Source organism: Castor canadensis, chromosome 11, assembly GCF_047511655.1.
Source record: "Castor canadensis chromosome 11, mCasCan1.hap1v2, whole genome shotgun sequence".
Lineage (NCBI taxonomy): Eukaryota > Metazoa > Chordata > Mammalia > Rodentia > Castoridae > Castor > Castor canadensis.
The window spans coordinates 33,834,040-33,861,489 of record NC_133396.1 but is presented as its reverse complement, the minus strand read 5'-3'; the positions used below and the strand labels follow the sequence as shown (position 1 = coordinate 33,861,489).

General features: G+C 44.7%; 1 protein-coding gene across 3 annotated transcripts; it reads left to right on the top strand.

Annotated features, from left to right (window-relative positions):
- The first annotated feature begins 1,292 nt into the window (after nt 1–1,292).
- On the top strand, nt 1,293–27,406 carry Mtmr4 (myotubularin related protein 4). 3 transcript variants are annotated; one of them, XM_020179644.2, is made up of 19 exons: nt 1,293–1,397; nt 2,540–2,578; nt 6,339–6,428; nt 6,778–6,894; nt 7,454–7,536; nt 8,449–8,609; nt 8,721–8,817; nt 9,013–9,126; nt 10,156–10,352; nt 10,601–10,729; nt 11,220–11,331; nt 11,959–12,154; nt 12,392–12,577; nt 12,656–12,826; nt 12,967–13,121; nt 21,695–23,093; nt 24,424–24,534; nt 24,756–24,844; nt 25,157–27,406. In XM_020179644.2, exons 2-19 carry the CDS (start codon nt 2,576–2,578, stop codon nt 25,332–25,334), a joined length of 3,588 nt encoding a protein of 1,195 aa, XP_020035233.1. In that variant the 5' UTR covers nt 1,293–1,397; nt 2,540–2,575; the 3' UTR covers nt 25,335–27,406. The 3 variants fall into 3 exon arrangements, with proteins under 3 accessions (XP_020035233.1, XP_073902279.1, XP_073902277.1); XM_074046178.1 differs by lacking the exon at nt 1,293–1,397 and adding an exon at nt 2,133–2,262; XM_074046176.1 differs by lacking the exons at nt 1,293–1,397; nt 2,540–2,578 and adding an exon at nt 4,698–4,841.
- The last annotated feature ends 44 nt before the right edge of the window (nt 27,407–27,450 follow it).

Sequence of the window (27,450 nt, the reverse complement as noted above, 5' to 3'; positions counted from 1 at the left end):
GTCTCTGTCCATCTTTCCCACATATGGTACCTTCAATTTTGTAGCAAGTTTGGATCTGACACCAGCCTTTGGGAGACATAAGATACTAACTATATGCAACCTTCTGACTTCCTGTTTCTTCTGATCTTGTTAAAGGAATATGCAGAATTAAGCTCTAAACTCTAGGAAAATTATGATAGAGCGCTGAACAAATGTTGAAGGTCCTGTAATCACCAAACACTAAGTGCTTGTTATTAATAAAAAGCACATTGTTCTGGAGGAGTTCGGCACTCAAGCATCTGTTAAGTTGCAGACACTGTTTTAGATCTTGAAGCTAGTGAACACAGGCAAGGTTCCTGTTTTCCTGGACCTTACTAACTGTATAGTACAAAGACGTGGGGACACCAGCCCTGGGGCTTGGTATAAAGGCGTTCAGATCTCCTCCAGAGCTAAGGCTGTTTGTTGAGAATCCGGATCAACCGTTCGTGTCTGTGGTTGACTGTACCGCGGGGCGAAGGCGACCTCCAGCGGTCACCCTCCGTCCTGTTGTCGGCTCTGGGTCCTTGGGAGACTCTTGCAGTACTTATCCGCTCCCCCCGTCCCTCCCCCTTTACAGACCAGGAGGCCGCAGCTAGTACCAGTCTCAGATCCACTTTTCCTTTCGGGTGAGAGAACTTTACTCAGGACTGGCAACACCGGGCAGATCTTGAAGGTCATTTGTCGATAACAAAGCGAAGGTAGGAAGAACCTGTCCATATAGGAAAGTGGAAACTGCAAGGCCGCCTTCAGAGAAGATTCTGATGCAACTTCAGGCTCAACCTTTCCCCTTCCCTAGCCTGCGGGTTTTTTTTTTTTTTCCCCATTTTTGCTTTGGGATGGCATGACTTCCACGAAATTGAAACTCTGTCGGACTATGCTGAAGCTCCAACGGGGATCTTTTTGAGAACTACCCTAGGGCGGGGTCGTCAGCGGAAGTGGCCGCAAGGCCTCTGCCCCTACAATGCCCCGCCTCCAATTGCGCTACCAGTAGGCGACAGGCCGCCCCACTTCCGGCCCCCGGAATCGTATCCAGAAGCTCCCATTTACTGCTCTCCCATTGGTTACCGCAGGGACGCGCTGTGATTTCCCATTGGCCGCGTGTGCTCTGGGGCGCTGCGCCTCCTCCCTTCAGGTTCTGTCCTGTCTTCGGGAACTTGATAGGCTAAAGAATGAGAGGGCGTCTGTCCACTCGGCCAATGGACGACGTGGAGAGTGAGGGCGGCAGTGCGTGGCGGGGCAGGGCGGGACTTGGTGTGGCCACCATACGATTGGTTGGGGAGAGGAGACCGTGGTAAGGTTCGAGCTGCGCGGCCTCAGCAGCTGCGGGAGACGGAAGTGGTGAGAGCGCTGCTTTGGAGGGTCGGGCGGACACCGCCTGGGTGAGTCACTGTGCCCCGTGCACTGCCAGCCAGGGAACCGCAACGACCACGTTTTACCCAGCTCCGCCCCGGCCCCCACCGGCTTTTTTGAGTCCCGCCCTCTGTCATTCGCGGCTCCACCTCCGACTCTTTAGGCTCCGCCCCTAGGACCTGGGCACCTGGTATCTCCTGCCAACTTGGCCCGTCCCCCAGGACCAGAGTACCTAGGTCAGGAAACCCTAGCTCTCGCTGGCTTGGTCCTTGACCCTCCTTCCCTCCCTCCATTTCCCTGAGGCTGCGTGCCAGTGGGCGGTGAGGCAGCACCCCTGGCTGGACTCTTGCGGGGTCCCTGAGGGACGGTGGGCTGGTGAAGAGTGTACTGTGATTGAGGAGGCGGGTAGGACCTCAGATGGAGGCTTTATCCCTGCAGGAGCCTCTGCTGCATTACTCCTGAGCATAGCAGACATGAAGGAAAGTGTCAGTTAACCTGAGTCTGGCTCTCTAAATGGGCCTAGGAGGCCTCATCCTGGAATTCTTCTAGTAAGACCCATTTGACAGATGCTGACTCCCCGGCCTGCTTGGCCTGAGTCTGATCCTGTTGTGTGATCTCCTCCCATAACCTGCATCCTACTTGGTGTTAAGTATGCACAGCAAGACCTTTCCAGCCTTGTTGCTCTCTTACCACAGGTTGTGGTCCTCTCCCTCTTGTCCTTTGCTTTGGACTCTGTCCCCAGTAACAGGTCAGGTGGGTGCTATTCCCAGACTCAGAGACTGGATGAACAGTCCTGTGGATTCATGGCTCCACTAGGGCCAAAAATGAGTCCCAGTTGGGCAGCCTTTGTCTCTTCGGAGTTGGCATTTCTTCTGCTTTCCTGAAAAGAAAAAGGTTTGGAGTATTCTACTTCTTTTGGGTCTGTGAATCAGGACTCTTGAGTTCCACTGAATAAGCTTCAGAACTTTGGGGCTGACTTCACGCCCTGCAGGACACTTGTTGCTGTCTTCCCATATAGCCTTTGGTATGGTGGATTGTCAAGAGGCTGGACCCTCTGTGAGGGAGGAAAATGAGAGCGTAGAGAAGTCCAGGGGTAGATGTGTGGTGTTTGTTTATTATATGGTGGTGTTAATGGTACTCTTTACTCTTGTGTTTCTCTGTCTTCTCATAGAGAACAGCAGGCAGGCAGGACCCTCACCCCGGTAGAATGGTGAGTACTCTCTCTCCTCATACCATTGTATTTTCTGTAATCCTTGTGTCTGTGTGTGAAGCTGCCCCACCCCTCTTGGACCTTGAGCTCCAGACTACTCTGTTCGAATCCTAAACAGGTTCATCTGCACTGGAGATAAATTAGGGTTTCTTTTTTTTTTTTTCCCATGGTGTAAGGCTTGCACATGCTAGGCAAGTACTGTACCACTGAGCTATGCCTCTAGCCCAGGATTTCTTTGGGTTGAAAAACTTCAGGCAGTATTCAGTACTGGGACCAGAACCCTCTAGAAGTTTTTTTTCTACATGTGCTATGCAATGACTTCCAACTCTACCTACCTACCACTGGCTCTCTACCCTTTCATAAACAGTTCTCTACTTGCTTTTCTTGGGTCCTTGGTATAATCTCCACATTCTGGTTTAAAAGGTCAGGACTTCATTATCTTAAGATCTTTGGATTTCTGGTGGGTCCCATGAATATGTGATTTATGAGGAGTGACTGCACCAAAAGTGTGGTTCTTCTTCAGCTCCCAGGTCCTGGTGTCTGACATTGCAGGTGTCAGCCAACTGTATATCTAGTAAGATAGCAGCCTGAAGATGCCCAGAGTATTACTAGGGATGGTCATCGCAATCCTATGAAATTCTCATTAACTGTAACTGCCCTCTCTCACCCTCAGTGTAGGGAACTCCTTAACTCCTGGGAGCTAGGAGGAGGAAGCAGTAAGATGAGGAGAGCTGCAGGCCCTCCCCAGACCAGACTGCATTTCTTGCAGAAGCCTCTGTGCTTAGGGACAGGTTAATGAATTCAGTTAACCTGAGAGGACTCCTTCCTTCCGTACACATGTGAATCCATGACGTGTATAATATTGGTCTGGTCTCTTCTCAGAGAACCTAGTGATCCTGTCCCCACCACTCCTTTTTCTCTTCTGTGGCACCCTGAAAACAGCATAGGCTTCAGAGTCATCCTCCTCTGATTTCAAATCTAGCACCATCACTTAAATACCTTAGGTAAATTACATACTTTCTCCCTAACCTTGAAGTCTCACCCGTTGAACAAGACAAGGCTTACTTTTCAGATGGTTGAGATAATGTTTGAAACTGTTTGGCTCATAATAGATGCTTAATAAAATGTCAGATTGTTTTTTTCCTCCTATTCGTTCCTTTCCCACAAAACAAAAGCCACGTTTTCCGGCAGTTACCAGGCACAGGAAGTTTCAGGGTTCTAGCCAGCTCTTTCTGTTACTCTTAGTGACACTGAACCCCTTATCACTACTCATTATTCCTTGGCCCTCTTCTCCTTTCCTCCTTTCTACTTCTGTATTTCAAGTTTTTTGTATAGCTTCTGTGGTTCATAATTCCAATTCTTGTTTCCCAGACTAAGAGATTCTTTTTTCAAAAAGGATTTTTTCCAACGATCAGAGGATGTGAAACAAGAGGGAGATGGAACTGAAGAAGGGTTGGTTAGGGCCATGAAATAAAAAATTCAAAGGATTTCCCTTTGGGCAGTGTGGAATGACTAACCTGGCACCAGACCAGTGCTCATTCTAAGAGACAAAAAGAGTTTAGTGAGGTCAGGGGAGTGGAGGACGCTGATGGACAGAGTATGGTAGGTGGAGGTTTTGGGAAAGGAAGAAGCATTGGAACTAAAAGGGGTACGGGGTCACGTTACCCGGTGAGCGCCATTTCAGGCTCCAGAGCAATTATTGCGAGAACTCGGAGAGGATCGTAGGGAATTTTGCGTGAGAAGAGGGGCGTGGGGTGGCTTACCTGGGAAAATGGGAAATGAAAGGCGTGGGCAGTCTTGCCTTCCCTTTTGTGCGTTTTTGGGGCGGTCCCTTAGGGCAAACTTCAGAATGCCCCTAGATGTCTCGGGGGTTGCCTGCCCACAGGGCCCAGGGACTGCGCTGAGGGAGGAGCCTCGGTGGCGGGCGGGGCTCCGCGAGCCGTCCAGCCCTGCCTCCGCCTTCCCCGCGCGTCGGGGGCTCTCCCCTCGCTCCCCTCCCTTTTGAGCTCGTGCCGGAGGGCGGAGCTGGGCCCGCTCCATTGTGGAGAGGAGGGGAGAGGCGCGCGGGAGCCGAGCCGGGGTCCCGCCGCCAGCGCGCGAGCTTCTGGCCGCGGCTGCACCTGGCGGGTCCCGCAGCCGGGATGCGGCGGGCGCCCGGGGCTGGCGGGCAGCGCAGCGGCTCCGGGGACATGTGCGCTGGCCCAGACTGCCCGTGACCATGAGCCTGACCGCCCGCGTCTCCTGCTCCATGCTTAGCTGCTTCGTAAGTGCCAGGCCTTCCTGCCGGGGCCGGGGGATCCAACGCTTGTTGCACTCGCAGCCCCGCCCAGGCCCATCCTTTGAGAGACTAAATTTCAACCCATCCCCCTTTCCAAGGCTCCTGGCCCGATCCCAGACGTTTAGAAGCAGGGAAGGTTAGCCCTTTTCTTTCTTGGACTTGCTTCAATCTTCGGGTGCTGGGGATTGTTGAAGGCCGGGAATGGAAATTCTGTGGCCCATTCTGGCCCGGCAGCCACTGCCCTTGACTGCAGATCTCCAGGCCCCGCCCTGCAGGGGTACATCCCTTTCCCTCCGCCTCTCCATCTTGGTCCCACCCGCTGCATCCTTGCTTGGAGATGTAGGATGTGGCTAGTATGCTATGTGGGATGTTAGGGGGCTGGTCGGGGAGCATAGGATGTCTGTAAGCTGGCTCCAGTCCCCTCCCCCTTCCACACTCCATCTCTCACCTGCTATGCCAGTCTTTTCTCCTTGACTGTCCCCTAGTCTCTTTTTTCTCCATCTTCCCTGCCTCTGCAGGGCTCTGTACCTCTGCATCATTCCTAGTCTTCCCCTCCTCCTCTCCTGCTAATGCTCCTTCCCAGCTTCCCCCATCTGTCCTCTCAGATGTTCCTACACCTCCCCCCTTCTCCCCCCTCCTCTCTCTCTCTCTCTCTCTCTCTCTCTTTCTCTCTCCCTCTCTTCCTCTCTGTCTCCCTCCCTCCCTCCCTCTCTCCTGGCTGTCCTTGGGACTTCTGCTTCCTTCCTGACGCGTGGATCCCCTCTTTTCTCCTGCCGGGTGGTTGAGAGCAGTGTGACTTCTGCTTGCCGTGGGTATTTTCAGGAATTCCCCTTAGATCAGCAGGAGGGCAGGTTGCTTGGCAGGTAGTGGGGGCTTGTCAGCAGTGTAGGCCTAATAGGAAGATAAGCTTAGCTCTAAAACACATCCTCTTTTTGAAAGTATTCACGAAGGCCCTCTAGAGGCATGGAACTGAATCCCCCCACCCTCCTCTTTGTTTCCTTCACCTACCAAGCAAGATTGAAGCTTCTGTGGCTGGAGGTGCCTGATTTCCCTCCTCTCTCTCTAACCAGCTTAGGACTCCCATTCCTGCTCCTGTTTTACCCTTACATTAGCCTTCCTTTTCCTTAGTTTTCTCCCTTCCTCCCATTTTTAAAATTTTTGTTCTAAAGAAGAGTTCCTCTTGGAACAGTGCAGATCCCCAGCTCCTCATTGGCTTACCTCATTCTTCCCTTGGGCTTAGGAGGCTTGAATACCCCTCCCTTTCACCCTTCCTCAACCTAGTCAGGTCTCCTTTCCCTCTTCTAGTGGCAAGAACTTTTAGAAGCGTGTGTGTGTGTGTGTGTGTGTGTGTGTGTGTGTGTGTGTGTGTGTGTCTCAGGGGGCGGGGCAGGGGAGTATCTGTAGGTTGGTGGGGGAGGGGAGCAAGTGAGCCTGTGGGGCTGAAGTGGAGCCTGGTGACTCATGGCTGTGGCCTTCCTACAGGGTGAGGAGGGGCCCCCCAGCCTGGAGTACATCCAAGCCAAGGATCTGTTTCCCCCCAAGGAACTAGTGAAGGAGGAGGAGAATCTTCAGGTAAGGAGGACTGGAAGCCTAGGGTGGGCCTTTCCAGCTAAAAAACATCCTTTTTTTTAAACTCCAAAACATCCTTTTTTTAATCTCCAAAAATCTCCAAGAGGATCTAGTACCAGAGCACTGACTTCCTGCTCCTGGGTCTCTGGAGGGATGGGGGCTTTGGAGCCTTTGGTCCCAGGGAAGGAAAGGCAGCTTTCCTGTACAGCTGGTGCCTGGTGCTGTGACTGGAGAGGACTCCTTTCCTGCCTTGGTCCAGCTTTTCCAGATCGTAGAATCTGCGGCTGCAGCTGCAGCATAGAATGAGGGGGATATTCAGTTCTGGACTGAGGGTTGTTCTGACCCTTGTTAGGTACCCTTCACAGTACTGCAGGGCGAGGGAGTGGAGTTCTTGGGTCGGGCAACTGATGCCCTCATTGCCATCTCCAACTACCGGCTTCATATCAAGTTCAAGGACTCTGTCATCAACGTAAGTTTCTGTTTTATTTTCCCACACCAAAGTTAGAAGCTGTGAGGTTCAAGGTGGTTTTGTTCCTGTATTCTGCCTGATTATATCTCCAAAACCAGTTGGAGTTCCCTTCTCTTTGTCACTGACCTCTTGTTTTCCTGCCTCATTCTTCTAGATATAAGCCTGTCTCCATCTCTCTGGCTCATTCTCCCTTCCCCTGTTCTCTTTGTGGGCTCTTCTAAAGAGCACAGTGGCTTTGTTGGAAGAGCACAGGCTTTGGAGTCAAAGTTAGACTCTTCATGCACTGCCACTTACCAGCTGTTGTCACCTTGGACAAGTCTTGGCTTTCTCCTTATAATACAGGGTGAAAATACCTGCCTTAAAGGGTTATTGTGATTGTGAATTGGTTATGTATGTGAAGGACCCAGCACAGTTACCAGGCACTTAACAGGCAACAGGCCTTTGGCAAATGCCAGTTTCCTTGCTTCCATTGGCACATTAGAACCTGGGATGGGGTGGGGGGATGAGGAATGGTGCTGAGAGTTGGGGATCTGAGCCTCAGTTTGCCCTTCCTCTGAAGGTACCCCTCCGGATGATCGACAGTGTGGAGAGCCGTGATATGTTCCAGTTGCACATCGCCTGCAAGGACTCCAAAGTGGTGAGGTGAGAACAACAGGGCCTCACTCAGGTTCTTTGATTCTAGTCTTGTTATAGACCTCTCTGCTACAGGGTTTCTTTGGAACAAAAAAAAAAAGGAAAGATATCACTTCACTTTCCCTATTGGAGGAAAGGTGTGAAAACTCTCTTCTCTGTTGTGGTTTGGGAGGTTAATTTACTGACCCATACTATCTTGATCTGAAAAACATAGGGATAATACTTAGCTCATGGAGCCCTCATAAGAATTAAATGAGATAATGCATATGAAAGCAACTAGGACAATATCTGGCCCAGAATATTCACATTATTGTTGGTTTATTTATTCATTTAATGAGCGAGTCTATGCTGTACTGTTTTAGGAATGGGTGATGCAGTAGAGAACAAATAGACAAAAATGTTCTGCCCTCAAGGAGCTTATAGTCTAGCGGGGAGATAGTAACAATAAATGGTAAGTGTGGGCTGGTGGCATGGTTCAAGTGGTAGAATGCCTGCCTTGCAAGCACAAGGTTCTGAATTCTAATCCTAGTACCGAAAAAAAATCAAGAGAGAAAGGAGTCTGTGGAAAGGAGTAGACTGGGCTGGGTCTACTCCTTACTATGTGTACAGTAAGATGTGGTTAGGTAGAAAGGAGGCATTATCACTCAAAGGACAAGGAACAAGGAGACAGGAATGATGTGAGCAGTACTTCCTGAAGCAGGTTTGTGTTAGGCAGTCACGGGAGATAACACTGGCTGTGGGAACAAGGCATACTGGGAATAAGTAATACTGAGATACATGTGGTACCATTTAGATTTGATTTGAGAAATGGTAGGGCCCATCAGAGTATATATCAAACAGACGTTCTTGAGAATAAAATTGAAGAGACAACTCTTCAATTCTCCCCTGCCTCATCTAAGCCTATGGCTTCTTGATTGGCAGGTGCCATTTCTCCACTTTCAAGCAGTGCCAGGAGTGGCTCTCAAGGCTAAGCCGGGCTACAGCAAGACCTGCCAAACCTGAGGATCTCTTTGCCTTTGCCTACCATGCTTGGTGTCTGGGGCTGACAGAGGAGGACCAGCATACTCACCTGTGTCAGCCAGGTGAGACTGGCTGTTTCCTTGGGAGGGCTGCTTAGCGCTTGGTTCTTATTCCTCCTCAATCACTGGACATTAGTGCTCTGGGAAGCTGACAGATTGGGTGCTGTGTTGCAGGAGAGCATATACGATGTCGGCAGGAGGCAGAGCTGGTGAGGATGGGCTTTGACCTACAGAATGTCTGGAGAGTCTCGCATATCAACAGCAATTACAAGTGAGAGGGCTAGGCTGGGGCACCAAAATACCAGTCCAGACCTAAGCTTCCTCCACATTTGGATAAAGCATGGTGGACTCACCTCCTGAGTCTGTGAGGGAGGAGGGCTCCCATTCCCTCTTCCCACAAAGCCGTCTCCCTTATTATTACATATCTTAGAAACAGTTTGGTGACCCCCCTCTGGTCTCTTCTCAGGTTGTGCCCCAGTTACCCCCAGAAGCTGCTGGTTCCTGTGTGGATCACAGATAAAGAGCTGGAGAACGTGGCTTCCTTCCGCTCTTGGAAGCGCATCCCTGTGGTTGTATATAGGTGAGACAGTGTGGGGCGGGAAGCTTTTATAGCAGTCTTTTTATGCAAGAAGAGAAGAATCAAATTCTGAGGTTTCTGATAGCCTGGTTAAGTAGGAATTGACACCCTATGGGGAAGTGACTGTGAAATTATTTTATAAAAACTACCTGTTTTTCTCTGAAGGACTTTATTCCTCTTTGCTTTTTTTTTTTTTTCCCCTTGAGAGTGTAAAATATTAGTACAGAGGTTGGCAAGCTGGGTCAGGGATTAAATTGGGTTTATAGTCTGTTTTAACAGCCTGTGAGCTATGAATGGTTTTATATTTTTAAAGTTTTTATGTTTTGTTTTGTTTTTAGACACAGTAGTTTGAGGCTGGTCTCAGACTTGCTGTGTAGCCAAAGCTGGCCTTAAATTCAGGATTCTCGTGTCTCAGACTTATAAGTGCCGGGGATTACAGACATGCACCACCATACTTGGCTTAAAGGGTTATTAAAAAGGGAAAGAGGGGGGACTGGAGGTGTGGCTCAAGTGGTAGAGCACTTGCCTAGCAAGCACAAGGCCCTCGAGTTCAGTCCCTAGTACCACAAAAACAAAACAAACAAACAAACAAATCCTTGAAGAATACACAACAGAGACTGGTTGTGACCTACAAAACCAAAAATTCATCTGATTCTTTACTGAAAAGTTTTCTGATCCCCATTATCAGAACATTGTAGTTAAAATAGAGTGCGAGTTGGAATTGTTCATGTTCTTGGCTCGGGCCTTGAGCCTGCTGCAAATCTAAACCTGGAGCAGGTTCTGTGCAGATTTGATGAGTCAAGGTCACCTTGGGAATACAGAGCCTATTTGAGAAAATGTGTGTGATAGTGCTTTGTAAACTGTAAAGCTCTCTAGAGATGTTAAGGCTTTTGGTTGCTATTATCGCGGCCTGGATATGTTGGTAGCTCCTGCTGGCTCTAGAGACCTTTGGTCTGGCCCCCTGAGGTCTCCATGGCAGGCTTTTGGAGGCTTGGAATGCCAAGGGCTTTATGGTTTCTTCTGTTTTGTCAGACATCTGCGCAATGGGGCTGCCATTGCCCGCTGCAGCCAGCCAGAGATCAGCTGGTGGGGCTGGCGCAATGCTGATGATGAGTATCTTGTCACGTCCATTGCCAAAGCCTGTGCCCTGGACCCAGGAACAAAGGCCAGTGGCAGCTCCCTCAGCACCGGGAATAATGATGCCAGTGAGGCATGTGACACTGACTTCGGTAAGGCATGGGTGGTACTAGTACCCCCAGGCAGCAAGCTTCCTCCTTGGCTTCTCTGGCTCCTAGGGAATCCCCAGTGAAAGGATGGGAAGATGACAACACAGGGTGCCTGGGTCCCTGCTTTTTGGGAAGCAGTGGGATATGAGGGGTCTCTACTTACATATTCCTCACAGGAATGCCACAGTGTTAGAGTGGCACTGGGCTGAGTGACTGGCTAACCTTGAGTCTTCTCCTTGCTGTATATTTAGATTCTTCTCTGACTGCTTGCTCTGGGGTGGACAGCACATCAGCCCCCCAAAAACTGCTGATCCTGGATGCACGATCCTACACGGCAGCAGTAGCTAATCGCGCCAAGGGTGGAGGCTGTGAATGTGAAGGTATTGCTGTCACCCATTGTCTGTAGGCATCCTGTTTTCTGGGCTTCTATAGTGGAAAGAATCAAATAAACCTGCTTGGAAGTAGGTCTCTGCCACTTACTAGCATGGTTATGAAGCTTAAGTTACTTCATTTAAGTTATTTTTCTCTGTAAAATGGGGATAATACATAATTCACAAGGTTTTTGGATGATTAGAAGTTGCATATATAAAATTACTGGCAGAGAGCAGCTACTATTTATCAAGAATTTCCTATACACTGTCATTCTTAGTACTGCTGTATCTATCATTAGTATTATTATTGCTACTAGTATATTGCATCTGAGTATCCAGAGGTAAAAGTACAATTCAGATTTCAAGAGTATATTTAGTTTCCATCCTGGAGTGTTCTCCCCTGCCTGCCAGGGAAGCTTTGCCTATGGGGACTGCTCTTGTTTTGGATGCTTGTTTCCAGGACATTATTTTATGCTCCACTCTCCTCTCCTATCTACAGAGTACTATCCCAATTGTGAGGTTGTGTTTATGGGAATGGCCAACATCCATGCCATCCGGAACAGCTTCCAGTACCTCCGGGCTGTGTGTAGCCAGATGCCGGATCCCAGCAAGTAGGTGTTCACGGCTGTAATTTCATTATCCCTCCTTCCTCCATACTCTCTCTCCCCTTTTTTTTTTTATTTTTTTGATGGCACTGGGGTTTGAACTCAGAGCCTCACATTTGCTAGGCAGGCACTCTTACTGATTGAGCCACTCTATCAGCCCATCCCTCCATTCTCATCCCTTAGTGGTACCTGTTCTGGGAGAATTTGATGGAGAGATGAGAAGTTTGGAGGTACATAAGACCTCAGGACATGGGTAGAGTTAGGTGCAGTGGACCAGTTGCAAGAACACTTCTTCTCAGGCAATAGTTTGACATGGTCACAAGACATTGGATTCTTTTAGTTTAGATTGTTGATTCTTTTTGTTTAGATCAAAGAACATAGAGAACTGGGGAGAAAAAGTGGCAAAATATGTGTATGTATTCTCAGTACCTTTTTTGATTCCAAGAAGTTCCTATCTGCCTCCGTTTTCCTTATCTTCCTGCTAGATATCTCTAGGCAGAAAGGCCAAGGATTGGACCTCTTGGTTTTAGCTCTCACTGGGGACTTTGTTGGGTAGAGTTTTCTGAAAGTGGTGGATAGATGATGGCAGCTCCAGTATCCTTAGTGATGTACTTGATTTCTATTCTTGTGTAGCTGGTTATCGGCCTTGGAAAGTACCAAATGGCTGCAGCACTTGTCAGTGATGCTAAAGGCAGCTGTGTTGGTGGCTAACACAGTAGACCGGGAAGGTCGTCCTGTGCTGGTACACTGTTCGGATGGTTGGGACCGCACACCGCAGATTGTAGCCCTGGCCAAGATACTGTTGGACCCATATTACAGGACATTGGAGGTATTGAGAGGGGGTTGGGTAGGAAAGAAGAGGGGGAATAGGGGAGGAGGGATGGTGTCATGCTCCTTGGAACTGTCTGGAGAATCTTTCAGTAGAGGACATTAGTGGCTTGAGTCTTCTTCCAGGTTCAGACTTCTTGTTCTTTGCAGAGTTGTCTCTGCTTTGGGCTGTCTCCTGGGGAGTTACACCCTAGCCTTTCTAGAGAGACCCTACACTTAGACTGTTTCCTTTTTTCAGGGCTTCCAAGTGTTAGTAGAATCTGACTGGCTGGATTTTGGGCACAAGTTTGGAGATCGCTGTGGCCACCAGGAGAATGCAGAAGACCAGAATGAACAATGCCCTGTGTTCCTCCAATGGCTTGATTCTGTTCACCAGCTGCTTAAGCAATTCCCATGCCTGTTTGAATTTAATGAAGCATTCCTGGTAAGTTCTAAAGCCTGTGACCAGGGTGGGAGAATGGCTTCCTGAGGCCCACAGGTACAAGCTATCTGGGCCCTGTAGGTAAAACTGGTGCAGCACACATACTCCTGCCTCTATGGGACGTTCCTGGCCAACAACCCCTGTGAGCGAGAGAAGCGCAACATCTATAAGCGGACATGCTCTGTGTGGGCACTCCTCCGAGCTGGCAATAAGAACTTTCACAACTTCCTCTACACACCTGGCTCAGACATGGTAAGACTGAACCCTTTTCCTACTTGGAAACCTATAGGGAGAAGAGGTGGATCACGGGGAGAATGTAGAGCCAAAGGCTTAGAGAAGGAAAAGGGACCAGGAATATCTCATAAAACACTGGTGTTGGGTCATTTGCCTAGGTCCTACATCCTGTTTGTCATGTCCGGGCCTTGCACCTCTGGACAGCTGTTTATCTGCCTGCATCATCTCCATGCACACTTGGAGAGGAGAATATGGATCTTTACCTTTCCCCAGTGGCCCAGAGCCAGGAGTTTTCTGGCCGTTCTCTGGACAGGTGAGAAAGCCCTTATTCTTCCTTCGCTCTGCTAGGAAGGCAATAACTACTTTCTCTCTCACCTCAATCCTGTTCTTTTTTAAATGAGCTATTTAAAAGTAACTTCTTGAGCCAGTTAAGGGAGAAACTTGGTCCAAGACTTCGGCTAGCCTGGGGTACTTTCTGTGTGTTTTCAAGGTCCTTTCTTAAGATAAGATTAGTTACTTTCTTTCCTTGAGCTGCTATCATCTGTGTGACATACCAAGTAGGGAGAGGAGAATGAAAAAGAAAGGACTATTTCACAAAGGTTTATGGGAATGGTGTTGATTTTTATGCACTGATAAAAGGTATGGGGAGCTCGCTATCTTAGTAGCAACCTTTGCTATGTCCAGCATTAGCTTTCAGAAGCACTGACTGTCAGGGAAATGAGTTTTCAGCAGGGGGATAAACTTTACTCCCTCAGAAAAAGGCCAGAGTTTAAAGCAAGAATTAAAATTATTTTCTGACTGGATATTTGGCAGGAAGAGGAATGGGGACTGTTTAAATTGTAAGAATATCCATGTTCTTTTTTTTTTTTTTTTTTAAGGTGATACTGGGGTTTGAACTCAGGTCCTTGTACTTGCTAGGGAGGTGCTCTGCCATTTGAACCATATTTCCCAGCCCTTTTCTTATTGTTGTTAAAGTTAAGCAATATAAAAATAGAAAATGCTTCTTTTGTTGTCTTTTATAATATTCAGCCAGTAAGTTACATTTTAACTTTTAAAAATCTTCAGCCAATAAACAAATTTCAAAATTTATAATATACAAGGCCAGGCATGATGGTACAGGCCTATGATCCTAGCACTTAGGAGGCCGAGGCAGGAGGCTCATTTTCCCCTGATTCTTGTCTCCAGAGGTATCCACTATAAACACTTTGGTGGTGTCCTTCCAGTGTTTATCTCTGTAGAAATATGACATGCTCACGCCTGAGGCCCTCTGGTGCTCTCTTGGCCCTTTAGATAAAGCTGGTGCAGCACACATACTCCTGCCTCTATGGTATATATTAGTTTTAAAAACAAAACCACTGTCTTACAAATTGTTTTTCCAGTTTGTATCAGGCTGTTGTCTCATGACAACTCATATAAAGCTATTTCATTGTTTTTATTATTTTTACATTTTTATTTTTGGCAGTCCTGGGGATCAAGCCCAGGACCTTGTGCATACTAGGCAAGTGCTCTTCCACTGAGGTACATTTCTAGTCCCTTCTGTTATTCTTAGTGGCTATATATTATTTTAAAGTGAGCATGTACCTAATTTTAGGTAATTCCCTTCCCCCTTTTTTTGGGGGGTGGCCACTAGGGTTTGAACTCAGGGCGTTATGCTTGTTAGGCACTCTTACTGCTTGAGCCAGTCTGCCAGCCCTTTTTTGTGATGGGTTTTTTGGAGATAGGATCTTACAAACCGTTTGCCCAGTGCTGACTTTGAACCATAATCCTCCTGATCTCTGCCTCTTGACTAGGTAGGATAACAGGCGTGAGCCACCAGCTCCTAGTCCTTTCCCTGTTTTTAAAAAATCATTACAAGGATTGCTTTAGTGAACAACGTGTGTGTGTGTGTGTGTATTTTTAATCATGGTAAAATACACATAATATTTACCACTTGAAATCAATTTTATTTTTTTTTTATATTGAAATAATTTTTAATGTCTTAAAATTTAGATAGTGCACACAATACATGTTTTAGCAGTAGAATGAGAATGTGTATATGGTATTTAATAAAATTTACATTACAAAACCAGACATTAGGAAAACCTCAAAAGTAGAAGTAAACGTTTGAGTAAAAACTAAACATGCTAAGGGATATGATTTTAAAATCCTAATAAATGTAGTCATCTAAATCCAGACTTGAGACACAAGATTTACTTTGCCACTTTAAAAAAAAAAAAAGCATAATGCCCTTCATTTTAAATGCAATTTTTAAAAATGTTTGCACATTGTTTTCCTGCAGGCAACTGCAGTGTTATCAAGTACTTAAGTGAATATAAACTGAATTCCAATTTGATAATAAAAATGTATGAAATCAATTTTAAATGTACCATTCAGCTAGGGGTGTATCAGTGGTAGTGTGTGCTTAGCATGCTCAAGGCCTTAGGTTTAATTCCCAGCACCCCTTCCCTCCAATGTATAGTTCAGTAGTATATGTGTGTATATATACACACACACATGTACATGTATATGCATTTGTGCTAGTATTAGTGCTGGAAGTTTAATTCCTAGAAACAAAACATGCTATGTTCAAAGAATATGTATTTCTTTTTCTTTTTTGGCCTTTTCTGTGCCCCAGATGTGCTTGTTTTTTGTGGTTTTTGGTAGTAGTGTTACTTTTTGTTTTGTTTTATTAAACTTTTTTTTTATTAGCATACATTAATAGTACAAGGGTAGGGTTTTTTTTATGTTTGTTTTCAGACACCATCATCCTGCCTCAACCTCCTGAGTGCTGAGATTACAGTGTGCATCATTATGGCTGGCCTTGTATTTACAAATTTTGATATTTGTTTATTGGCTGAAGGTTTTTAAAGTATAACTTGTTTGAATATTATAAAGGTCAACAAAATCCTAGCACCCTAAAATTTTGGTTTTAGGGTCTTTTGAGCTGAGTTTATTGTCAGGGTTTAGGTTTCAGGATTTTCTCTTTTCCCCAAACTGTGAAGAATTTGGGTATAAGTTCATAAGTTACTTTTCAGGATAAAAGGCGGTAAGTTTTTGTTAAATTTTCAATAATCTCTGTGATCCACTTGATAATCATTGCCTTAAGTCAGTCTCTAACTTATCAATTTGATTTTTTTTTTTCCTTTTGGTACTAGGGTTTGAAACCAGGGCCAGAACATGCTAAGCAAGTGCTTTACTGTTTGAGCCAACCCTTGTATTTTTTTGATTTTGTCTTTATTTTTGAGGTAGGGTCTTACTGACTTTGCTTGGGCTGGTTTCAAATTCAGGATCCTCCTGTCTTTGCTGCCTGAGTAGCTGGGATTACAGGCCTCTACTCCTTGCTTAAATAAATGTTTCTTTAGTACCTCTAAGTTGCTTAGTAATATACTGGGTTTTTGGCCTATACCAAAGAATAGAAGATACTGAAACTACTTTCAAGATACTTTTAAGCCACATAGAACAATTCTAAGTCAGCATCTAAGCAAGTAACATTTGTGGTTCAAAGATGTTACAGAAATGAATTTTTTTAAAAAGGCATTATTTGGTAGCTGTTTTACTGAGGCAATTTTCCTGAACAATAGGCAGGAATCATAGCTTTTTCTGTGACCCAGATTTTGTTGTTTTTTTTTCCCATTGTTGTTATTTTTCATTTGGTTTTGTTTAGTTTTTTTGAGACTGGGTCTTACTATGTAGCCCAGGCTGGCCTTGGACTCTCGATTCTCCTGCTTCAGCCTCCTGAGTACTGAGATTACAGGTGTGGGCTACCATGCCCTCCCATAATATGTCCTTTAGTGAGGTTTTGTTTGTTTGTTTGTTTTTGTAGTACTGGGGTTTGAACTCAGGGCCTCATAGTTGGTAGGTAGGTACTCTACCACTGGAGCCACTCCACCCCTTTAGTGAGTTTTTAAGTGGACAAATGCATGGGATAAAGAGAGTTGTGAGCTTGGTAACAAGATCAGTGGAGAGAGACAGTTTTAAAAAACAAACAAAAAACAATAAAGAACCTCTCTGGAGCTGGCAGGGGTTGAACAGGGGCTATTCTGAGAAATAGAAAGAAATACATCACAGGTTATTGTGGACTTTAAACAGTATAGTACAGAATTGATTTTGATTCAGTTGTCAGTAGTAGTAAATCAGCAAAGAGGTCATGGTGACCCACTAAGAATGGCATTTTTGGGAAACTTACCGGTTAGCAAAATAGAGGCACAAAGACCAGCCAGCACCATTGTAGTAATTCAAGTATGAGGAGACGAGTCCCTGGAAAAGAGAAAAGATTAAATTCAGAAATATAGTAGAGAATTAATTAGTAAACTATGGAATTAATTGTTTGAAAGTTAGAGGATAAAAGTGGAGAGTGAAGAGGACTCAAAGTCTCTCCAAAGTCAAAGACAAGTTCCAAGTCTCTGAGCTAAAAAAAAAACTAAGGGAGTATTAGTACTTCCATTGAGAAGAGGCAAGGTGCAATAGTTCACATCTGTAATCCTAGCTGCCCTGGAGGTGGAGATTGGGAGGACTGCCATTTGAGGCCAACTCAGGCAAAAAGTTAGTGAGACTCCCATCTCAACAAACAAGCTGGGCATGGTGATATGAAATCTGTGATCCTTGGTAGGTGAGAGGATCACAGTCCCAGGTAGGCCCTGGGACAAAAACTCAAAACCCTATCTGAAAAAGGGAAAAAGCAAAAAGAGAGAGAGAGAGAGAGAGAGAGAGAGAGAGAGAATGTGTGTGTGTGTGTGTGTGTGTGTGTGTGTGTTTTTCAACTGGTAGAGTGCCTGCCTGCCTAGCGATCATGAGGCCCTGAGTTCAAGCCCCATACTACCAAAAAAAAAGAAAAATTGACAAGACAAGCCAGTTTGGGAAGAAAGAGGAGACAGGGAGATTGGAATAAAATATTAGCAGAGAGTGGAAGGAGTGTGTTGTAGTCAACTCAAGATGGAGATTAACGGGGCTCACATGGCTTGAGCACAGGCTCAAGCTACTTGGGAAGCTGAGATGAGGAAGATCGTGGTTTGAGGCCAGACTGTGCAAATATTTTGCACGACTGTATTTCCAAAATAACCAGAGAAAAATGGTCAGAAGGTGTGAATTAAGTAATTGTGGATCTGCTTCATAAACATGAACAACTGACCTGACTTACTTTTGGTTCTACCTTTCCTCAGATCAAAAATGTCCTCTTCGCTTTCTTCTATTGAGGTCCAATACATTGTTTTATATCCAGCTCAAATCCTACCCATTCTTCCTTGACCATCTGAGCTGGATGTACTCTCCTGATTCTAAACTCCTCAGGCATAACTGTGCAAGCATTATTGATTAAACCTTTAGTGCATATAGGAATAAGCTGTGAAGAATAGCAGACTGTTGCCGTTTGAATCTCAGTGAAGTATGTGACTCACTCATACTCTTTTGTAATTTGAAAGTTTCCATAATAACTAGTAAAATAAGAAAAGGAAAAAAAAAAAACTCAGTTGTAATATGTTTTTAAAAATATACTGGGGACTGGTGGAGAGGCTCAAGTTGACTAGTGCCTCCCTTGTAAGTGCAAAGCCCTGAGTTCAAACCCCAATATGAAGGAAGGAAGGAAGGAGGGAGGGAGGAAGGGAGAAAGGAAGCAAGGAAGTCAGCAAAAATACAGATGCCTTGCCGGGTGCCAGTGGCTTATACCTATAATCCTAGCTACTCAGGAGGCAGAGATCAGGAGGATCACTGTTTGAAGCCAGCCTGGGCAAACAGTTTGCGCTTGAGACCCTATCTCAAAAATACCCATCACAAAAAGGGCTGGCAGAGTGGCTCAAGGTGAAGGCCTAAGTTCAAGTCCCAGTACTGCAAACAAACAAAAAATACAGGTGCCTCACTCTTGGCCATTCTCATTCAGTAGGTCTTGGATGTACCTTGGAAGATCTTGATGTACAGCAGTTATTGTACTCTGCTGGTCTATTCCATTTAATTGACCCCTACCAGTGGAAACTTGATGTGAGATTTTAACCTCGTTTATTCCCAAATCATTTGCCTGATTCTGTGTAGGTGCCAGGAATTCAAGCAAGACATAGTCCTGCCCTTGGGGCACTTAAGTAGAGAGAGCTAAGCGTGCAAACAGTGCAATATGTGTTATAGGAAGCACTGAGCAATATGCTTTTGATGTGGATTAATTTGTTTAATTCTTACCATGGCTTTAATTCTCACCATCCCTCCCATGGATGAGGGAACTGAGGCTTGGAGAAGTTAGTCATTCAGCTAAAAATTCCTAAACTAAGATTAGAGCTCTGGGTATGTAACTCCAGGGATAGTAATTATAACCACTGTTTCTACCTTCCACCACTTAAAAAAATAATCAAAATTGATCATAAAAGTAAAATCAAGCATAAAATTATAAATTAAGTTTCAAAAACCAAGTACTTAAAATAAGCTATATTGGAACTCTGCCTTTGGGGGATTTTTTGTGTGAGCTGACTGAGACATTTGAAAAGAGGAGGCCATTTTGCCCATCACTTGGTGAATTCCCCTAAGTTTTGTTGCTCTTTGAACTATGTTAAAAATCAGGGCAACTTTTTTTTTTTTTTTTTTTGCAGTACTGGGGCTTGAATTCAGGGCCTATACATTGAGCTACCCCACCAGCCCTTTTTTGTGAAGGTTTTTTTCAAAATAGGATCTCACAAACGATTTGCCCAGGCTGGCTTTGAACTGCAATCCTCCTGATTTCTGCCTCTTGAATAGCTAGGATTGCAGATGTAGGCCACCAGAACCCAGCTTACTCTTTTTTTTTTTTTTTTTTCAGATTTTTCTTCTATAAATTTTTTTATTAGGATGGATTCATTATGGGGGGGATTCAGTGACAATTCCGATTAGACTGACTTTGTACATTATTTACATTGCCTCCATCGTCTTTCCCCCTCAAGCCCCTCCCTACCCCGATTAAAGCAATTGCAAGAGGTTTCTTAGTTCTGTTTCAATAGGTATATGAAGTCCATCTCCCATATACCATCACCTTAATCTCCTTCCTTCACCCTCCCCCCACTAGTACCCCCCCACACCTCTTTTACAGTCCTGGTTTTTGTTACTAATATTTAAGTTGTTCAAAGGTGTGTCTCAGTGTATGCCCACTGTGAGTATACTTTACTTTGGTCCGTTTAACCCCTTCCATTACTCTCCCTTACCTCTTTACCTCCCACCCCCATTTTTCAACAGCTTTCAGTACACACCCTTATATCCTCTATCATCACATCTTATGTTAGGCAATATTACTGTTGCTCTAGCATTCTCTTTCTCTTTCCCTCTTTCCCTGAGCTCCGTAGAGTAGTTCCACTGTTACCAACATATTCTACATCTGAGTTTGTATGTGATTATGCTTGTTTTTGTGTATATGTTTATCTTAGGATCTATCTTCCATGTATGAGAGAAAGCATGCAGCTTTTGTGTTTCTGATCCTGTCTTACTTCACTTACCATGATGTCCTCCAGTTGCATCCATTTACCTTCAAACCACATGTCATTACTCCTTATGGCTGAATAGTACTCCATTATGTATAGATGCCACAATTGCTTGATCCGTTCATCAGTTGTAGGGTGCCTGGGTTGTTTCCAAAGCTTGGCTATTGTGAAGAGTGCTGCAGTGAACATCGTGTACAGCTGTCTGTACTATATCCTGTCTTAGGTTCCTTTGGGTAGATGCCCAGGAGCAGTATCACTGGATCTTATGGCAGTTCTGTTTTTGGTTTTTTGAGGAATCTCCAACTGCTTTCCATAGTGGTTGTACTAATTTGCATTCTCATCAACAGTGTATAAGGGTTCCTGTTTTGCCACATCCTTGCCAGCATTTTTGTTGTTATCACCCTTGATTCTGGCCATTCTAACTGGGGTGAGATGAAATCTAAGTGTTGTTTTGATTCGCATCTCCTTTATAACAGGGAAGCTGAAAATTTCTTTATGTATTTACTGACCATTTGTACCTCTTCCTTTGAGAATTCCCTGTTTAATTCATGTGTCCATTTCTTCATTGGGGTATTGATTCTTTGGGGGATGAGTTTTTGAGTTCCCTGTAGATTCTGGATGTTAGTCCCTTATTGGATGAATAGCTGGCAAAGATTTTCTCCCATTCTATGGCCTGTCTTTTGAGTCTGATGACTGTTTCCTTTGCTGTGCAGAAGCTCTTTAGTTTGATAGAGTCCTAAGGATGGCCTTTCTTGAAAGTATGTGTTATCCATTTGGTGAGTAGGAATGTTTCTAGAACTCTTTCTTGAGTGCTGTGTACTAGCAGACGTTTACCTTGCTGCTGCTAAGTAGAAAAAAGCTTGTTGAGGAGTCATGTGTCATCCTAGAAAGTTTGTGATTGCCTATGTTTTGCATCCTTAGAGCATCTCTGTATGGTATAATTTATTACCATTTTTATAGAGGAGGAAACCAAATACCTGATAGTTATTTTGTAGTCATATTAATCAGTCAGAGCCAGTGTTGTTTAGTTTCAAAAATCCATCTTCTTTTTTATCATGACAGAGACAGTGGGATATTGGTTTGAGGCTCAAAGTAGTCCTACCTGGAATAGTGAATTTAGAAGTCATCAGCAGGACTGGGGTGGTAGAGTATGTATTTTGAATGAGTGAAGCCCTGAGTTTGAGCCTCAGTACCCCGCAAAAAAGAAGAAAATGGCATCAGCATAACAGGCTAAAACTGTGGGAATGGCTGAGATTGCCTTGGGAGATTGTGTAGATTGAGAACTGACAAAAGGTGAGGACAGATCCCCCCAGGTTCTTGAGGACAAAGTCCTTGTCTTAGGTGTTTTGCAGAGTAGGCTTTTAATGAACACTGATTATTTATAATTTTAAAGACTGTGGCTTTAATACTGTTCTGATGACCTGAGTAGGTATATTGATGTGGCTCCCCTTTTCTTACCTAGAGGTGGTGTTTGTCATTCCAGGTTACCTAAAACCAGATCCATGGATGATCTTCTTTCTGCCTGTGACACAAGCAGCCCCCTGACTCGTACATCCAGTGATCCTAACCTGAATAACCACTGTCAGGAGGTGAGAGTTGGCCTGGAGCCCTGGCACAGCAATCCTGAGGGATCAGAGACAAGCTTTGTGGAATCTGGGGCAGGTCCTCAGCAGACTGTTGGAGAAAAGGGCCTTCCTCCCCCTCTGCCTAGCAGCCAGAAAGAATACCTGAGCAATAAACCTTTCAAGGGTCACAAAAACTGTTCTCTAAGTTATAAACTGCTTAATACTGCTGTGCCCCGGGAAATGAAGAACAACACCTCTGACCCTGAAGTTAAAGAGCTAGAAGAGACTAAAGTACCAGCTCCAGACCATCCTGCCCAGGATGAGCTGGGTAGGACTTTCAATGGGTCAGGGGGGCCACCTGACCATTGTCCTGAAACAGAAGCCATCAGTGTACTCTCAAAGGTTGTCTCTAGCAAGTGTGATGGAGTCTGTGATTTTTCTGAGTCTTCTCAGGACTCCCTTACAGGTACCCCCCAGAAGGCTCAACTAGCCTCTGTGCTAGGCATGCCCCCTAGATGTACTATGGATCACAGTCTGGGTAGTCTTTGCAACCCACTGAGTGCCACTTGCCAAACTCTTCCAGAGCCAAGTGCTGATTTGCCCAGCCAAGATCCCCCAGTGTCTATGGCAAGTATCTCCCACCAGAAACAGCCCAGTTCTATGCTGGATCTGATCCATAGAGAGGAAGATACTGGCAAGAGAGGAAATAATAGGAATGGACAGTTACCGGAAAATCCGCGCTTTGGAAAAATGCCATTGGAGTTGGCCCGAAAACCAATTTCTCAGAGCCAGATCAGTGAGTTCTCTTTTCTGGGGTCCAACTGGGACAGCTTCCAAGGGATGGTGACTTCATTCCCAAGTGGGGAGACTACCCCTCGGCGGCTGCTTTCCTATGGCTGTTGTAGCAAGAGGTCAAGCAGTAAGCAGATACGTGCCATGGGGCCCTGCTTTGGGGACCAGTGGGCTCAAAGAGAAGGTGTAAAGTCACCTGTCTGTTCTAGTCATTCCAATGGACATTGTACTGGCCCAGGAGGAAAAAACAACCGGATGTGGTTGGCTAGTCACCCAAAGCAAGTCTCCAATACAAAACCTGTTCTTCCGAGCTGCCCTTCTCCAGTGCCTCCTTTCTACTTGGATGATGATGGACTCCCCTTTCCCACGGATGTGATCCAGCATAGATTACGGCAAATTGAAGCAGGGTATAAGCAAGAGGTGGAGCAGCTACGTCGACAGGTGCGTGAGCTTCAGATGAGACTGGATATCCGTCACTGCCGTGCCCCTCCAGCAGAGCCCCCCATGGACTATGAGGACGATTTTGTAAGTATTCACCAACTGCCATCCATCCATTCAACATTTATTTGTTGACTACTTGTGTGCAACTGAGTTAGGTGCTTAAGTTATAGGATGAAAAACAAGTCAACAACTAGAATGATGTTTTAAGTGTTATGATTTGGGGAGTGTTAGGGGGCTGGAGTGGAGCAAAAGGTAAAGACTTTCCTAAGAAGATAATACTCAAGTACTAAAGAATGTGTGATATTTAGCTAGGTAGACAGTGTAAAGAGAACACGATTTTTAAAGCATGGTGTCAATGGATACTCCAATGGTATGGCTTAAACAAAGGGGTGGGATGTGTGCATGCATGTATACACACTTGTGCTGGGACTATGAGGGAGAGTTGGGTGGTGTGGTGTGGTGGGAGGCGACACTGGAGAATTAGAAAGGGATTGGAAGGGTCAACTTGCATACCCTTCTTGTTTGCCCTTAAGGCAGTGAAATGGTAGGCCAATGAGTAACATGATCAGATTTGTATTTTAAGGAAACTACTCTAGCAGCAGTGTAGAATATTGATGAGGCGATTGAGACCTAGACTGGGAGACTTGTTAGGACATTTTAGAATAATGCAGATGAGAGATGTTGAGGTCCATCCAGGCTTTACTGCCCTGGGCTGTTAGGTTCTGACTCTGCAGTGCTGGGGAGCTCCTAGGAGGCATCTTCTGCCCTTTAATATCTTACTGTCTACACAGGTACCTCCCTTTCTTCTATTAAAGCACTCCAGTAGCCTGCTGCCCACTTCTCTGCTAGTGGAATGAATAGAGCTAATAGTCTATTCAGGGTATTCAGGGTGATACTTTAAGGAGGAATTTGCCAACTTTTTTTTTTTTTTTTAAGCCAGATTGAAATATTTTAGGTTGGATGGGCCATATGGTCTATGTCACAACCATTCAGTGTGGCCTGTATAGCACAAGAGCAGCCATTGATGATATTTAAATGAATGAATGTGGCTGTGTTCCAATAAAACTTGATTTTAAAAACAGGCTGGATTTGGCTTGTGGGCCATAGTTTTGCCAATGCCTGGTTTAGGATTGTAATAAAAGAAAAAGTCTTTCTACTCTGTGGTATAGCATATTGGTTAAAGCCATGGCGCTGAAGCCAGAATTCCAAGTCCAAATTCCAGCTTTACCAGTTACTAGCTCTTAACTTTCTCTGTGGCTTAATTTCTTTATTTGTAAAATGGATATAACATGGTAAGTTTGTTGTGGAGAACTGAATAAGTTCATGCATGTAACATAGAACAGTGTCTGACACATAGTAAATAAAAGTACTAGTGACGATGAAGATGATGTTGATGTCTTTGCCTATTTTTCAGACGTGTTTGAAGGAATCAGATGGCAGCGATACAGAGGATTTTGGCTCAGATCACAGTGAAGACTGCCTTTCAGAAGCAAGCTGGGAACCTGTTGATAAGAAGGAAACTGAGGTATGTCTAAGCAAATGTGTGGTAGGTATGTAAGCAAGCCAATAAGTGATATTTCTCAGAGATGAGTTGATATGCTGTGACCTGAGCTCTCCCCCAGATGAATGTCATCTTTGTAGGCAAGCAGTGGCCAGTCATAAAGACTGCACTGCTTTCCTTATAGCAGTACTGCTCTTCCACTCTGTTGACAAGGATCTGCAATTTTTCTTTGTGCCTTCTATTAGGTGACTCGCTGGGTTCCAGACCATATGGCATCTCATTGCTATAACTGTGACTGTGAATTCTGGTTGGCTAAACGAAGACACCATTGCAGGTAAGATGTTTTATGATTCAGTATGACTCACAAAGCAGTACAGTACATATGTATAGAACTAAATTGAATTAATCTGAGAATGGAGACATCTTTATAGGAACTATTTTTGTTCACTCCCAACCTTTTTATTTATTCATGAAAAGCCATTTGTTTGTTTGTTTGCTTATTGCAGTACTGGGGTTTGAACTCAGGGCCCCACACTTGCTAGGCAGGCACTCTACCCCCAGTTCTCATGGAAAGCCTTTTAGACTATCATTCATTTTTGGTGCATTGGCATTTCTCATGAATTTGTCCCTCTTTGTGCTCTGGCAGAAATTGTGGGAATGTATTTTGTGCTGGATGCTGCCATCTGAAGCTGCCCATTCCTGATCAACAGCTCTATGACCCAGTTCTTGTCTGTAACTCATGTTACGAACACATTCAAGTATCTCGTGCCAGAGAACTCATGAGCCAACATCTGAAGAAACCCATTGCTACAGCTTCCAGTTGAATGCCCAAGGAGAAGACCTGTCCAGTTTTAGCAGGTTTGAAGGGAAGATCTGCTTCAGGTGTAGTTTGGAAGGTTCCTTGGTGTGGCTCATGAAATCACAGAGCTCAAAGATACCGTCTTGAGAAATCCTCCTTGGTACCATGAGACTGGAGCAGAGGAATTTCAGTTTTGCAGGAGGTCTTCTGCTGGGGAGTACCTTACCTTGGGGTCCTGATCCAGTCCCAGAATCTGGACTCTTAACATTGAGTTGGTGACTCCAGCTTCTTTCTCCTGGAAGTCACAGATGATGATTTCATAGATACTGCCTGGTGCAAAGTGCCCAAACAGCAATAGAAAGGCATATGTATAACCAAACTTCAAGTGATTACCAGACCCATCTCTCCACCTTGAAAAAAAGCAGATTATAGAATACAAGATAGGACTTCCTATCCTATTTGAGATGAACTCTATTCTGTACCTCTGTGCTCTGTGTCTGTGCATGAAGGCTCAGTCTTTAGAGGCACTCCCTCTAGTTGCATTAGTACTGTCTTTCTGTGGAGTTTGGTTTAAAGACTGGTTTGGCAAGTGGAGGTTTCAATGTATTTTTCACTTGGCTCATAGGCCACCATCAGTGAACACTTGAGGGACAGTTCTTGGGAGTAACACATTTTTGGGAGTAGAGGAAAACTCTAGTTGGCAAAAATCAATTATTTTGAGCTGCGAAGGCAGTTGTCACTCTACTATGCAGCTCTTAAGTATGCACTGTGAAGAATGAGAAGGGAAAGCAAAAATTATCTTCGTGAAATATCTGCTGATTGTGCCCTACCCTTCGCGCCTGACTTTTCCTAGTTATCCTGGTGCTAACACAGGAGCTACACCTTGATCCTCTCCTGGCATGAAAAAAAAAAAAAAAACAAAGGTTTTTGTTGTTGTTCCATTACCCACTTCCCCCATGTTGTCTTTCCCTTGGCTGCTGCCTCCTCTGGGTCATACTGCTTCTTATCCTGAACACTTGACACCTTGAGGGTAGAATTTAGCATTTGGTTTTTACCTCCTAGAATATGCTGTTTGGTATGTGAGGGTTTCAGTACAAATGCTGCTGTCTATTTCTGTGCACTTAACAATGGAACCCAAACAGAATAAAGCCTTGATACCAAAATTGGGAGAGAAAATGTGTCCATTTGGACCAAACATTTTTTTTTGGGGGGGGGGGTGTTTTGATTTTGTTTTTTCATCTTAATATTTACCAGTGGCACTTAACCAAAAGATACAGTGATATAGCCACATACCATGGTTGGGACAGATACAGTCTCCTTGGCCTATAATGAAACCATTAGGATTTCCTTTATACATTTTCCTTAATTCATTGATATATAAAAGGTAAATTACATTTAAGCTTATCTTGTTTTAAAACTATGGTAGCTTTCTTTCTCACTGTTATTTTGATGTTGCTTTCTAGAAAAATCTGTTTTCATTCCAAAATAACTAGAATCTGCATTTGAAATAAGATTTGTCATGACCTTTTCTTCAGTCCTACAAGAAGCATCTGTGCTGCTTTTATACTTGCCATTGGATGTAGCCTAAAAAGTTTTGGCATATTTAGGTCAGCATAGCATAACTTTTTTTTTTTTTTCCATTTAAATGGAGCTGAATAATGGAGATTTTTGTGCCTGGAAAATTCCTGAGATCATTGAAAAAGTAACAAACTATTCCTTGTCTCTGATACATAAAATTCTTTTAAACATTTTCTCAATCATTACAATTTACTGCCAGTTGTGGCTTTTTAATTCAACTTTTTTTTTTTTTTTTTTGCACTTCACTGCCTGTGTTTGGGGGAGATTGGTGACATTTGGGGACTGTATCTGTCTTTGTGTAGCTTTTGAGGGACTGTCCCATCAATGAACAAACTGCATGGCCTTGGAGAGAGACTGTGGGCTCTTGGCTCAGATTATTCATCAACTACTCCTTTAAGAGCTGTTGTGGGTGTAAGTGACACGATGTGGCCAAAAATCCAAACTGTGCAGTTGCGTTGTGGCAAACATGCAATGTGCTGTAAAAACTCAATACAGTTTAAATAAAATCTCTATATTAGTGCTGCTTTGTTGGGTCTTTTTATTCATTTTAATTTCTAAGAAAA